Raw genomic sequence first — 14,054 nt, forward strand, 5'->3', positions numbered from 1 at the left:
ATTCAAAGGTAATTCATCACACCGAATGTGCTGAAGGGAAATTTCTCTTCTTTTATTTAACGTCGCCCTTGGTAAAGTAAAAGACAAACGATCATCTCGTGTGTGAGCACTCGGGTGTGAGATTGAATGTGATCACTTCTCCGTCAAGCTGAGTGAGGGCTTTTAAATCACGTCGTTGGCGACAAAGCGACCGGTTCAACTTGAAAACCGGAGAGTCGCGGCATTTCATAAGAGATTATTGGCTGGCGTGTAATCAATCCTGACGAATCCAAACCAAACGGGAAGGAGGCGGTTTATCGAAGATCGCTTTTTTTCTTGCATGTTTTTACAATATCATGGCAGCAGCAAAGGAGACTCGGCTTACATGCCAAAGTTGGTCGACTCCCAATGGCGAGCTTGTAATACTGCAGCGCCTCGGAGAAACGTTCGCTCTCCTGCAGCAGCAAACCCCTGGTGGAAAACAGAAAAGTATGAAAAACTTTACATCACTGCAAACTCTTTCACAGGTTTTCTCCAATTTAATTGACGGTTTCTAAAAAAAAAAAAAGATAAGTGAGATTTTGGAAGCAAAATATCCGCAAAGACCATACAATATATCCTAACATCTATCACGCACAAACAGCTTCTCTGTCTCTTAGAATGACATGACACGTTTGCTTTTTGTTGAATCGGCAGCTTATTATTGATGCCCACAACTTTTAGAGGAGGAGTAGAGAGATGGGAGCAGAACAGCGTCGGTCCGTCGGGTGGTTCGGCACCTTTGACGCCTGCTGGATTAGAAATTGTTTCGTGTTCTCCCACAGGCTCGGCAAACAAGACTGATCAAATCAGGAGCAGAAGGTACAAAGAGCCTCGAGGGACACACAAAAGTTATTTCCTGTCTGTCACACTCTTGCTGTGTGTCTCGCCAGCTCTATTACTGCTGCACTGGATCTATTTTAGTTTTCTTTTATTCTGCAGCTCTTGGTCTGATGCTGCCGCTTCCTCACAGAATCAGAGCTTATTTGTGTCACGACTCTGACAAGAGAGGAGGTGTGACATTTTTTTTTTTTGAACACTCACAGGTTATACAGCATGTCAGCCATGTTCCCTCGGTAGTGGAGAGCATTTCGGTATGCCTTCTCCGCCTCCTCCATCTTGCCCTGGTTCTTCAGTACGTTTCCCAGGTTTCCCCAGGCTACGGGAGACATATGTCAATCAAACGCTCACAAAATGGGAAAACAAACTCTTGGTCTTTGCTGAAAAATCTCCAACTTCAGCTTGGACTCATTTAAACTGCCTTGCAGCACTTCTCAAATCCTGTAAAACACTCCATGCCTTGTCATTCATGTCATTTCGATGGATTTTATATGATAGATCAACACAAAGTAGCGTGAATTGAAAGGAAAACATACACACATTTCTGCTATAAGCCATATTGGGTCAAAGCAAACATGCAGTAGAAGTCCCAATAAAATACAAGTAGATTTGTGATTGCAGTGGTACAAAACATGAAAATGTTCAAAGAAAACAGACATTTTTGCAAGGTACTTCATACATACAGGGTCAGCAGACATCCTGAGAACTGAAGACCCTCTCACCTTTTGCAGGGTTCACATGGATCCCAGACTTGTAAAGATTTTCTTCGTTGCTCCAGTCTCTGTTCCTTTGAACTGTTCTGAGCCCGTTCAGTAGCACAAGTCCGATGCAAAGGCACAACATCGCAGCCTTGCAGGCTCTAGTCCTCAGTCTAACATACAACGTTCGTGCACCTGTCGCAACTAGTATGCAATAGCCTATGCTGGGGATGTAAAGTACCCTCTCTGCAATCACGAAACCCACATAAAAGAATAAGTTGGTGGCTGGGATGAAAGGCAATGCCAGTACTCCTAGTGAAAACACAACTAAGCTTTCTGTGGGGGGCAGGGATGTGTGGGAGTAACAGCGGTGAGGTACAGCGGACCCATTGAGAGTGGGTTTTGGCAGATCCGTGTTTTGGTTTGTGTCAGGGGCATGGTAACCATTCCCATTCGTGACCGACTTTCCATTTGCAAGATGGGATTTCCCGTTGGTCTCCTTCGCTGCGACGGTGGCACCGCGGAAGCCGAACAAAGCCAGGAGGATCAACCCGCAGTAAAAGGCAGCAGTGTGAAGGTTCCTCCAGTCGGCCAAGGACCTGACCAAGGGCACGGCGTCCATGGACCAGTCAAAGCTGAGCTTGTCGGGGCAGAGCAGGAGCCAGGCATTGGCAGCAGGCAAGTGGAGGAATGTTAGTGTTCTAGTGAGGAAATGTGGAGAGTCGGCTGCCGGGTTATCCGAGTTGGAGAAGTTTGGAGGCTTGTTTCCCATCCAGTAGAGGCGGACTGACAGCAGAATTACTCCCCAGCAGGCCAACGTGCAGAGACTCAGCAAAACGCTTAGGTTCTTTTTCTGAAAGAGAAACGAAAAGGTGAAACAACTGAATAAATATGTGAAAGAAAACACACCCACACATATATTTATATACATTGGTTTAGGTCAAAACTTGAAAAAGAGGCATGAATCACGTTCTCATATGCTTATAAATGTATAAGCAAGGTGACATCCAGTAGAAATCCATTTCTTTGTGCAACTCTAGAGAACTCTCAGTTCCTCAATCCACTGTTTTAGTAAAAAAAAAAAATGCATAAAACCTAATGAAATATTTTTGTTTGCTTTCTCCCTCTAACCACCCTAACGGGAAAATAACACGTTGTTCTTTGTAACAATGGGATACTCTGACGTTATCGCTGTCAGAGAAAATATCGCCCTGTTGACATGGGAATGGTGACAAACCCAAACTGTTGAAAGACGCTCTCAGACAGCCGTGCACCGCAGTGGTTAGCACTTTGGTAAGGAGCAACATGAGCCGCTTTTTAATGGAGTAATCATTTTTAAATTGAGTATGCGAGTACTCTGTGCAGGAAAAGATTAGTGCGCTTTAGATCGGCCTCGCCAATAAATTCCTTCGAGTCGGCGAGGTTTCACTACGCATGACGAGGGGGAAAATCCCAAAGTACTCAAAGCAGAAAGGAGAAAAGTGTCAAAAGACTTTAATAACTTTCCACATATTAGTAATTTACACTCCTCCAGTTCTGACCTAGTTGTGCTCGAAACTGCATGCACAGGAGGATTCCCCCCCCCCCCCCAAAAGCCTTATTAGTGTTGCCCGCCAGCATTACTGTTAAATGTGACGTGTAATGAGGTTATTTTGTGCAGGTGTGTAGGTGGAGTTTACATCTCATGCTTCGGACATAACTACCACGTCACAACCCAGGAATTAATCACTACCTAGACAGTTTGTACCTAAAAAGTTTCAGATATTAGTTTCCAATTTGCAGAAGTCAACTTTCTGTTGATAATAAGAGATAAGAACGGATCGTCCCAACATCTCCTGTCATGATACATCGTTTCACCCCAAGGATTATTACCTACATTTTTTTTTTTGCTAATGATGGAAAAAAAAAGAAGTTATTTTTAATTCAAGCAAAAACAAATGAGATGGGAAAACCTGGAGAACCCCTGTTGCAAAAGTAATTCCTATTCATGATCCATCCCACCGAGGGGCCGGAATAAAAGATATTATAAAAGATGGTGATTACAGCCGTGCTGCTAGCTTCCTACTTTTATAGCCTATTTATTTCATTTCCAGGCATGAATGTACTGTAAACTCTGCTTGAACCTGTCTTCAGGGAACCGGTGCTGTGAGTATGTGCACTCAAATGAAATCTCATATATTACTAGGTGATGTTGATGCTTCCTTTTAGCACAACCTAGTTAGGAGACATTTTTATTAAGTACGTCTGTCCTGTTCTCAGCTGTGGGTCAGAATCAGGACCATATCTTGACCACTTAGCTGGTTAATTCATTCAGGGCAGTTTGCCATTTGGGGGATTTCTCTTCTTTGATTCCCACTCCTCTGATAATAGTCGATTCTAATCACACTCATCTTGTTAATTTCTAATTTCTTCTAAACCGTATTCTTTCACCTCAAGCCTCATTCCTCCACCTCATCAGTCCGTCATCCACAGGCATTTTCATGCTGCTTATTCTATTTATTCCACTCTCCCTCAATCTTCTCTACTTGCCTCATCCTTTAAGCCAACCTCTTCTCATTTCATTCATCCTTATCAATCGGTCTTAATTCGTCTCGCCCCGTTTACCCCGTTCGATCCTCATTCTTCCTACTGTTCTCTCATCTTAACCCTTTTGCCCTCAAATAATCTTCGTCACTCATCTCATCTCTCATCATGCCCGACCCCCCCGTCCTATCATCTAATCCATCCCTCATTCATCTCCACCCAGCTCATCCTTCTCACATTTCATATGTACCCCCTTCTCATCTTGTCCATCATCCTTAACTCTTTCATCTTACTCATCCCTCATTCCTAGCCTCGGAGTAAAGAGGTGTTGCGCTGTTTTCCAGTCTGCATGCTTGAATGTGTACGGTGACAGAAACCATAAGAGGTTAAGCAGACTTACTTGACCTACTGGTGTCTGTTTAACCGTTTTTCCCCTCCGACAAGTTTACTGTTGGAAAGGTTTGTCTATGAATGACTAGAAGCAGCAAAGGATCGCATACCACTTCTGGAAAATCATTTGTAAACAGACATAATATGTCTGTTTCTAGAAGTTCAACATTCTGAACATGAAAGTGACAATGGAAAGACATTGGATATTTACGTTGACATTCTATTGTACGAAAGCAGGGAGAAAGAGTGTCTGGCGCACAAACCGGTGGATGTGTTTATTGACGGTTGAGCCTATATTCTTAGTCAATGGAGGAAACTGACTGAGGAATCCAATTTTGCTTTGTACTGGAAGATAAGCCAATTCCAGCAGGAGAGTAATTTGTGGTATTTAGCCCAATGAGGTCCGTGCAGCGTCTCGCTGCCTTGTCAATTCCTAAATTGCTCTTTAATTGACTTTCGAACGGATTGCGACCCAACAAATTCAGCAAAAACAAAGAGGATATTTACAGTTAACTTTAATCAAGCTTCTAATTAACTCAGCGTAGAGGCAACAGGCCAATAAAGCGAAAAGAGGTTTCTGTTAACAACTGGAACCATTAGTGTTAAAGTTCTGAGTAACTTTGCATCTCTGGTGTAGAATCTGTAGATGAAATGTCATGTTCTTTGGGTTTAATTGTCTTGTGGGTTTCATTTTTTTATCATACCTAAACCAATATTGTCTTTTGAATTAGGTTTCGTTTTTTTATTCTTTTTGGTTAATAATACACAGAGCAGTCTTTGAGTTTTATCCTGTAGTTTTGAAGTTGTTTAGCTTTCCAGTTTGTTCTCCTAGAGATTTACTTTCAGACATTCAGGCACTTTGGCTCCATATTGGATCAATTAACACGTTCAAGCCTATAAAACTGCTTTGCATCTCACAATTTATTTAATTAATTTTGCTGCATTTCCCATAAAAAGGACTATCCTCAACAATCTCTTTCATTTGGCTGATCCGTTTTGCGCTCAGTTTTTCGAAACCAACAGCGCGGGCCTCCACTTTTATCTCCGAACTCTGCTAGTCATTATTCCCTCTCGCTTTATTGATCCCAGAAGTGTGTGGTCTGCCTGTTGACACCGTACTCTGGGGAAGGTTTTAAAACTTGTCAGAGGAAACGGCAAGCCACGTCTGACATCATGCAAACACCATCTGAAATGGCTGCGGACTGACGCAACGCAGCGGGGAGGCGATCTTTCTGTTTTCTTGTTCGAGGCACGTCCAATATAAACCATTCATAACTCCTTGAAGTAAAAAAAAAAAAAAAAAAAAAAAAAAAATCACAGGGTGCGCTTTCAAACTCCTTATTCATAAAGTTTAAACTGAGGAACTTGTTCTTCGTTTAATGGGAAACCTTAAAGCAGAGAGCAAGCGGCTTGCATGTGGAAAATGTTTTCAGTGCTTCCAAGACAGTTCCTGCACACACACACAGCTCTGATTTGAGGCCTTGCCAGTGATACGTTTAGTTATTATGATGAAAGACACCATGAGGGTTGCACCGGTCTGATGTTTCCTGGATTGTGCTGACTTGGCAGGAGTCTTCCAAGTCATCACACAACGGCGCGGTTGCTGCCGAAATGGAAAGAAGTATACAGAGTATATTGTAGTTATCCTAATGAAAGATGTGTTGCTGATGGCAGGGATTGGGTCACAGGTTGAACTGATGCTCAACACAATTTTGGAGCATATAGAGAAGCAGAGTGAAGCAAACATGACTATAAAAGTAAAGAAATTTGTGCTTTGATGACTTTGTTTTTATGGCGTCACATGCAGAAAAATGGATTTGTGTATTGATCAGAGTTGTGCATGTTGGTTGCAACCCAGGACAAAAATGTAGAAAGATATATTAAAGACATCACAAATGAAAACATAAAACTACTTTTTTTTTCTGTCTTGGTTTTGCAAAAAAGTCTGTTTTCTGGTTGTAAAACATCATGAGGGTTAGCATGAATGCGGTCTCAGACCAGATGTTATGATCGTGCAGGATTTGAAAATGTGCTTCTACGAAACTGCTGGGTTTAATTTAGCAAAAAAAAAAAAAAAAAATGTTAATGATTTTGATTTGTGGCGAGTGTCTCTTTTATGTAAACTCAAAAGGATTTGGGTCTATTGTGGTTTACAAAAAACTCTAATAACAGAACTGATTTTAGTTTAGTTAGTGGGACCTCTTAATGGATTTTCCACCAAAACAGTGCTGGTGCTCCATCCAGTTTTTAATTTGTTCTGTAAAAGAACTGGTTTGGCGGCTTTTCAAAGCAGCAGGTCAATTCTCACAGGATTTTAGGGAGGACTGTTAGAGCATGTGGAGCTGAGGGTAAATGCATGCCACACTGTTTGGAATTTTTATTTGTAAAAATAATTTAAATCGTTTCCTTTTTTTTTTTTGTTCCACTTCACCATTACGCACTGCTTTATCTCGGTTTTTATCGCAAACCATCCCAATGACACCCGCTTAAAGCTGAAGTTGTAACTTGGTTCCAACTGCGCCAAGAATTACGTGACAACATTGCACGGTGCGAGCTTTAACTGAATCAGACTCGAGACACTCCCCGCTCCGTAGAGAACACAAACCGTGTGTTTTCCTTGCCTTTCACGAACACTCGCTAAATAAGGACTATGCAGCAGAACTTGCAGCTGAGAACATCATTTCACAGCTGAATGCCTCTGCTGCAGGATAATTGGCCCGGCATCCATCAAGCCGTCAGCCGAACTTAATCTGCGTGTCTGCAACGCTCATTGAGACAAATGAGAAAGGAGGAGTGTCTGATGCTTAAATTAAACTGGCAAAGACAATGTCAGATTCCTACACTGCCTGCTAAAACATTAGACGTCCAACTTTGTTGGGGAGATTGTCCCGAAAAAGAGTGGATGATGAGGTAGAGTGAGAAAATACCTTACGTCTTGATAAAACATTCATTATTCTCATTTTGGATTATGAGTGTGAAATGCATTGCTTCATTTATAAAGCTATAATCAGACACGTGTATTTTGTTTTAGTTTTGTTTTTTTTAGAATGGGGATTAATTCAAATTCAAGCTCAGCTTTTAAACACAGATTTTCAAATGAAATACATTTCACACGTGCCAAAGTTTAACACACCAGACTTGGCAGAGACGTCATGGGTTTTTCTTAACACCAACGAACCCAAAGCCCCGTTTTAATGTCTGGAGCATCATTCATCAGTCTGTTTTTGTGCTATACTGAGAAACCAAAGCAGCCAGAAAAAAAAGAAAAAAAAAAAAACAGATGTTCTCATTACGCCAGCAAACGGGGCGCGTTTTGTTTTCTCAACAGACCGCGGCGATAACATCTCACCTTTATCCGTCGCCATCCGTCACTTTCTAACTTCCTCTCCCCGTTTCATCTTGTCTTATTTGAAATCTAATCTGTCTGTTTAGAGAGTAAACAGAGCGAGAACCGACATTTTCGTAGGTAGCACATCTGTTCTCCCTGCGCCGCCGATGGCTTGCGTTTCTTTTTTGTGTTTATCCACCAGAGCAGCGTCGGGATGTCATGTCTTGGGTTGTTTATTCTCCTGATTGCATTAAAAAATATATGATAAAATGCTGGAAGTTTCCATGCACGTTTGCTGTTTCTCTTGACTTGCATTTGGCTGGCAGGATAGAAAGCAGGTGAAAGCAAACAATCTATTCCCAAAGCGCTATAAGGGCCACCGACTGACAAAGAAAAGATAAAGAAAAAAGGGAAATGAGTCCATAGTTTCCTCCTCTTCTGCTAAGTCTGTCTCTCCATACCCCTCTTCCTTTTGTTTTCCCATGCTTTCCCAGACATCTGGCTTATAATCAAGGAAACCATTGCTCCATGGCTGGCCTCAGCACGTAATGAGCTCCCTGCCAAGATAACTGGGACTCGGGCAGTTGAGGAGGGCACCGCCAGAGTGATAAATGAGCCAGATGTGCCCACAGTGTTGTCGGATACACCAGGGAGTCGGGCTGGAAGATCCGACAGGCTGGAAGATCCGACAGGCTGGCACAAGGATGCAGCTCACAGCTACAGAACCGTGTCTGGCCAAACGATGAGGTTATTTCCAGTTGTACTGGGTCTTAAAATATACGAGAATAGATAAAAATGTTCTGAAAAAAGCTGTCAGTGACGGGTTTTGATATGGGTGATGTGGCTCACCACCCAGGGCGGCGCAGCGGTGTAGGTGGTATGCATGCGTGACAAAAAAAAAAAAAAAGATAAATGGTTTCACTACATTGCAAACCAAACAAATTAATTCTCTGAGTGCCCATTCGATAGAAAGTGGGAAACCTGCTGTGTTTAAAGAATCTCTCCTGCATTCAAACGTCTCTATTTCAAACTCTCTCGCTGAATATTTGTTAAATGTAGATCTAGCTTCCAAATGAGGAAGATCTGGACAGGGAGGAGCTTGCCCAGGATGCACTTCAAGCAGGGAAACCACGACTGAGCTCTAAAGTTAAGATCTATGACCTACCTGATTGCTCTGGGTGTGGTTCTTTTTTCTTTTTAGTTGCCGTGACTTTGTTTTATTTGCCCGATACAGGAGCGATAAAACCAGGTTCATTTAAACACGGTTTTTACAACTTGAGGGTAAACAAGATTTCTCCAAATGCATCCAGACCAGCTTTGTCCTTTTGTTAAGCCTACATGCTTTGTTGTATTGAGCCTTTGTTGCTCCATGTTCTTAAATTGTTGATACGTCTAAGTTGGTAATTGTGAAATATGCATCTGTAAATATGATCAAACCTTCGTTGGTGGCAGTCCAAATGCAACTGTCGATTTTAGCCACATAGCGCATTTAAAAACCACAAACCTGATCAAACAGCTTTACATATAAACTATCAATGTTAGGTGGTTTATGAAATTTCTTCAAGAATTTTTAAGGTTTTTTATACCAGCTTTCACATTATGTTTGTTTTTTTTTCTACAAGGTTATGCAGATGGCAGTCAGTCTGTTGAAATCTGCATATCAGGCCACCCAGTGGCGCTAAATTCTCCATCTTGAATTTGCTATATTTGAATGTCTTACATTTTCCATGAGCTCCTCCACAGCTGTGGCTCACAATGATTTGAAGGACAGGTGTTGCGTCAGAAAATGTTCAGACCTGTTTTAAGTTTTAACGCAACGGATTGGCAGAACTTTTACATGAAGTCCATAACTTGAACCGAAACTGAAAAACGTGCATCTGAAGGTGATAAATTAGTATTTAAGCTGACAATTGTCCTTGTCAGAAATGTATCTTGTAGCCAAGGATGTGGTGAAGCTACCCACATGTCTTCAACTGTTTCCCTCACTTCTCTATTTTTTTTTTTCCTGCAGCCTTACACAGTTGGTGTTTAACCAGTTGAAATTTGCCAAGTGGGTCGCAAAGTGTCAGAGCATCCTTTTTGCTGGACCCTAAAAGGAAAATTTATTACAAAAGATGGGCTTCTGAGCCTCCGTCATACTTTATGATCCAATTTGCGATATTTTATTTCACATTTTCCTTTGGATGCATCATTACTCATAAGTAGTTTTGCAGCACTCTGACTCGGTACGATTCAAAAGACAGGTGTTGTATTTTCTAAGGTTGAGTAGCGATGGTGTGTGCGTGCGTGTGTGTGTGTGTGTGTGCGTGTGTGTGTGTGTGTGTGTGTGAGTAAGGGGGGAGCAGCAGAGTCATTTGGGCCAAACAGAAAATAAAAATGCACTAAAACAACTTTTTGATCCGCTGGATCTCTCTAGGCGAATGAATGTGCGTAGTTTGGCCCTGAGTTATCGGCACTGCCAAGGTACAGCGAAGTCTCATTGAGGCAAGAGGTTTTTTTTTTAAGATGTTTGTGATAGGCTGCGAAATGATCCCTGGTAAATAGAGGTTAGTTATAGAGATATCCAAAAGAGGAAAACACTAAAACAAGGATCGTCTTGCTTTCCCATAGCCAGACTGCCCTTGCTCTGTAAACCCAAGAGGACTTTTTATCATGCTTTTTATTTGTTTTACGAGGGCCATACCCATTGGCAACATAGACTTTTTCCCTAATCAAATGAGGAGTGGCTGTGTGTGAAGGCTTTACGCTCAATCGCACATTTTTCTTATCAGATGAGTCACTGTGCCAAGGATGTCCTCCTCAAATTCCTCGAGTTGTGAAGGGAGGAGAATGAATCTCTGCAGAGCGCTCCTGCAGCAGAAGCACGTGGGCCGCGACTGTGTATTTTTGGAAGGCTTTACCCGACAAATGAGCCAAATAAAGCACCTGAGAGGCATGTGGTGTTGTTTGTCTCTGTGATTCATTTGTCACCTTAATACGAGAAAACGTCTCGATCCAAGAAGACGTCCTCCTCTTCCATAAAAGCGTGTGCAGTCTAAGGCTTGGATACAAATTTATGTTTCTGAGCCTAAATGTTTGTTTTCGTGCAGCAAAATGAGGTTGGTGGCAACGCCCCGAGGACATAGAAAGTTTTGCTTTCATTGATTAAGTGAGGAAAATGAATGGGGTTTCAGGAAAAAAGATGATGTGATGTAGTTTGATTTGTCTGTTTGGTAACGTGGAAAAAGAGTCTATACGTGAGGGGTTACCGCGATAAAGACCGAGTTAAGGAGAAGCCTGATGTTCAGGCACCAGCTGTGGGTCAGCACCAGTTAATGGCTTTCCTAATTACCCCTTCTCATTTTCACAAACACACAATTACCCCACAAACAAAAGCAGCCAGAGTTCATTTACCTTCCCTAACAGGAGCAGCAGTGCCTGGCGAACGCGCAGCTTCTGGAACACAAAGAGGTCGTACACGGCCGACACAGCCAGCACAGTCACACCCTGCTCCTTCCACAACATGCTGGCAGCTGCACACCACAGGCTGCCCAGCATCCAGCCCCAGCATCTGGCGACGGAGCCGCCGCCACATGTCCTCCTCTGAAAAGCCCTCCATTTGTCACCCCGTAATCCGCAGTGTCTCACGTAGCAGAGGAGAGACAGCAGGAAAAACAAAGCGGAGCCGACGTCCGCCCTGCCGACCACGCCGGCGACCGCTTCGGTGTGCACCGGGTGAGAGGCAAACAGGAGGCCGGCGAGGAGGCTCCACAAGCCCCTGCCGAGCAGCGAGTGGCTGAGCGCCGTGACCAGGGCCGTGACCAGGCCGTGCAGCACGACGTTCAGCAGGTGGTAGCCCCAGGGTCGCAGGCCGTGCAGGGTGTAGTTGAGGCGGAAGGAGAGGGTGCAGAGCGGGCGGAATGACTTGTGGCTGCCGCTGTGGGTGAGCAGCGTCCCCCAGAAATCGTCATACAGGATGTTGGTCCACGGCGTCTCTGGCAGAAGGTCCTGGTTCGTCTTGATGGCTCGACTGAGGAAGCAAAAGAAAAAGAACATTAAACGGGTCTGAAATGTTTTGATAAGATTACCCCCCTCCAATCTGCTTAGAGTTTACATCATGAGATGCCAGCACCATTGGTCAGGTGGCTGAAAATATTGTTTCCTACACTTTTCCTTCACTTGAAGGGAAGACAAATGTGATTAATTAGAAATATTTGCAGTTGCAATAAATATGGACAAAGGTAAAACACCCTAAAACCGATACTAAAATCTCTTTGTTCAACATTTGTGCTAAATTATGTCTTCTTGAGTCATCAAAATAGCAATCAGTAGGTTTAATGTAGAATATGTATGTAGGTTATGGATTGTTTTGGGTTTGATTCTGGTCTTGATTACTGTTCTTTGGTTGCCATAGTTTCATTATTTGATTAGATCAGCCTTGTTTCTGTTTAACTTTAGTTCGGTCCTTTCTTAGTTCCTCTAGTTTAACTGTGTTCCTTATGTCTAGTTATTATTTGTTAATGTTATATTCATGTTCCTACAAGTTCCCCTGTTTGTGTGCTTTCTGTGCATTTCTCTCTCTCTCCTCACACCTGCAGCCCATCCTCTAATCAGCCTTGTGGTATTTAACCCCCCCCCCCTCCGAGGTTTTTGCTCTGTTCTGTGTTCCCTGCGGAGGGTTTTCTTTTTGTAAGTTTTTGTCCATCTTTTTTTTTTTTTTTTTTTGCATCATCTTTCTGATCACCACAGCAGCTAAGAGGAATTAGGAAGCTACATGTCTTAAACCAGCTGCAAAATTTAGCAGCTAATCAAAGAATGCTCTCCCACTGCGTGTCCACATGTCGCCGGTTCCAGCATGAACACGGACAGGTGGTTTCACACCCACAGGCTTTGTGGGGGGGGGGGATCCTCATAATTAACGGATCATTACCGAACATTTGTGTACCCTCGCGGCGCACGACAAATGAGGCTCACCAGGGGGTTGGGTGAAACGTGATGAATGGGAAGGCTGCAAGCTGTTTTGGCGAATCCTGTGCAGAACTGCGTTTGTTTGTCTTGGACAGTCAGTTTATAGTCGCGTACTGCACTCGATTGAGCTGGCTAAGGTAGCTGAAAGTAAGAATCTATTCAAATGAAGTTCGTTTCAGACTGTTTAAGAAGTGGCTAATGCTTCCTGAGAACTGAGAACAAAATACAGAGTATCAGTACAAGCGGAGTGACTCGTAAAATTAAATGAACCCAAATTGAGGTTTTTATTACTTTACAATAATTGAGTCCCAACATTTAAGATGTGTGTTTTTTTTGGGGGTAACTTTGTCCGTTCAGGCACTCTGGCTCTTTCTGTGAGACTCTGAAACATTCCCAAGCTTCTGGCTCCATATCTTTCCCTGGAGTCCTGGGTGTGCCACAGTGCCTCCTCCCACTGGGACTTGCCAGACACCTCCCGTTTTAGAGCCTTTGGAATGCACCGTTACCAAAGCTCAAACTTCCCCAGCTGTCTCATTTTTGATGTGGGGGACCAATGACTGAACTCTGAGCACCTCAGGACTGGAGGAACTTCTCCCTGCTGCCAGACCAAACTGCCCTCAACCGCCTGTCAAAGTCCTCCACCTCAGTCGGAGGCTCGTTTCCAGCCTAAAAATGGCGATTCGTTCTTTTCGGGCTGATGTCAACAGGGTCGGATTCTGTAGCACAAACCGGCTCCTCTGTTTAAACCTTGTGAACCGATCAATCCCCGCTGCCCCGGGGATGCATATGGCACGGAGCCTTGCAAAAGTTGCCCACAATCCTTGGCTCAAATTACAACCACGGAACTCTGTGTATTTTATTGGGATTTACAGATGAACAAAGTAATTCATCGCTGTACGATGCAAGCAGAACAAAGCCTACACAGAGAAATCTGAACGCAGTCGTATTTACACCTATTTACACCTCGCCTTTGCTAGATGTGCAAAGCCACATGTCACTTTGCGCATCTAGCAACTGAAACTAGTGCCCGATCCTCTTTGCTCTAACCTTAAATGCAATCAAATTGGATGAATAACATCTGTGAACAGCTATTTTAAAGTTGCGAAATAGACTTTCAAATGGATTTAGGTCTGGACTTTGAGGTTACATGCCTCAGTATTTACTTCCATCCATCAACACTAATAAGCTTCCCTGTCTTCCCAGAAGAATAATGCAGCCACCACTCTGCTTCACAATGAGGCAACATTCTTTTTTTTTTTTCTTTTTTGTAATAAATGGCCCACTTTTCACTTAAAAAATATAAAGGAATA

At 43.1% G+C, this 14,054-nt stretch overlaps 1 protein-coding gene across 1 annotated transcript in view; it reads right to left on the reverse strand.

Moving 5' to 3' along the window:
• The window catches only part of tmtc2a (transmembrane O-mannosyltransferase targeting cadherins 2a), a 51,008-nt gene that overhangs the window by 16,450 nt on the left and 20,504 nt on the right, over positions 1-14,054 (reverse strand). The window contains exons 2-5 of the mRNA XM_015012893.2: positions 11,191-11,806; positions 1,581-2,409; positions 1,063-1,177; positions 365-450 (exon numbers count right to left, since the gene is read on the reverse strand). Coding sequence (XP_014868379.2) covers positions 365-450; positions 1,063-1,177; positions 1,581-2,409; positions 11,191-11,806 — 1,646 coding nt within the window. The remainder of the gene's footprint in view (positions 1-364; positions 451-1,062; positions 1,178-1,580; positions 2,410-11,190; positions 11,807-14,054) is intronic.

This window comes from Poecilia mexicana, unplaced genomic scaffold (assembly GCF_051168715.1).
Source record: "Poecilia mexicana isolate PSO_F unplaced genomic scaffold, ASM5116871v1 scaffold_23, whole genome shotgun sequence".
NCBI classification, from domain to species: domain Eukaryota; kingdom Metazoa; phylum Chordata; class Actinopteri; order Cyprinodontiformes; family Poeciliidae; genus Poecilia; species Poecilia mexicana.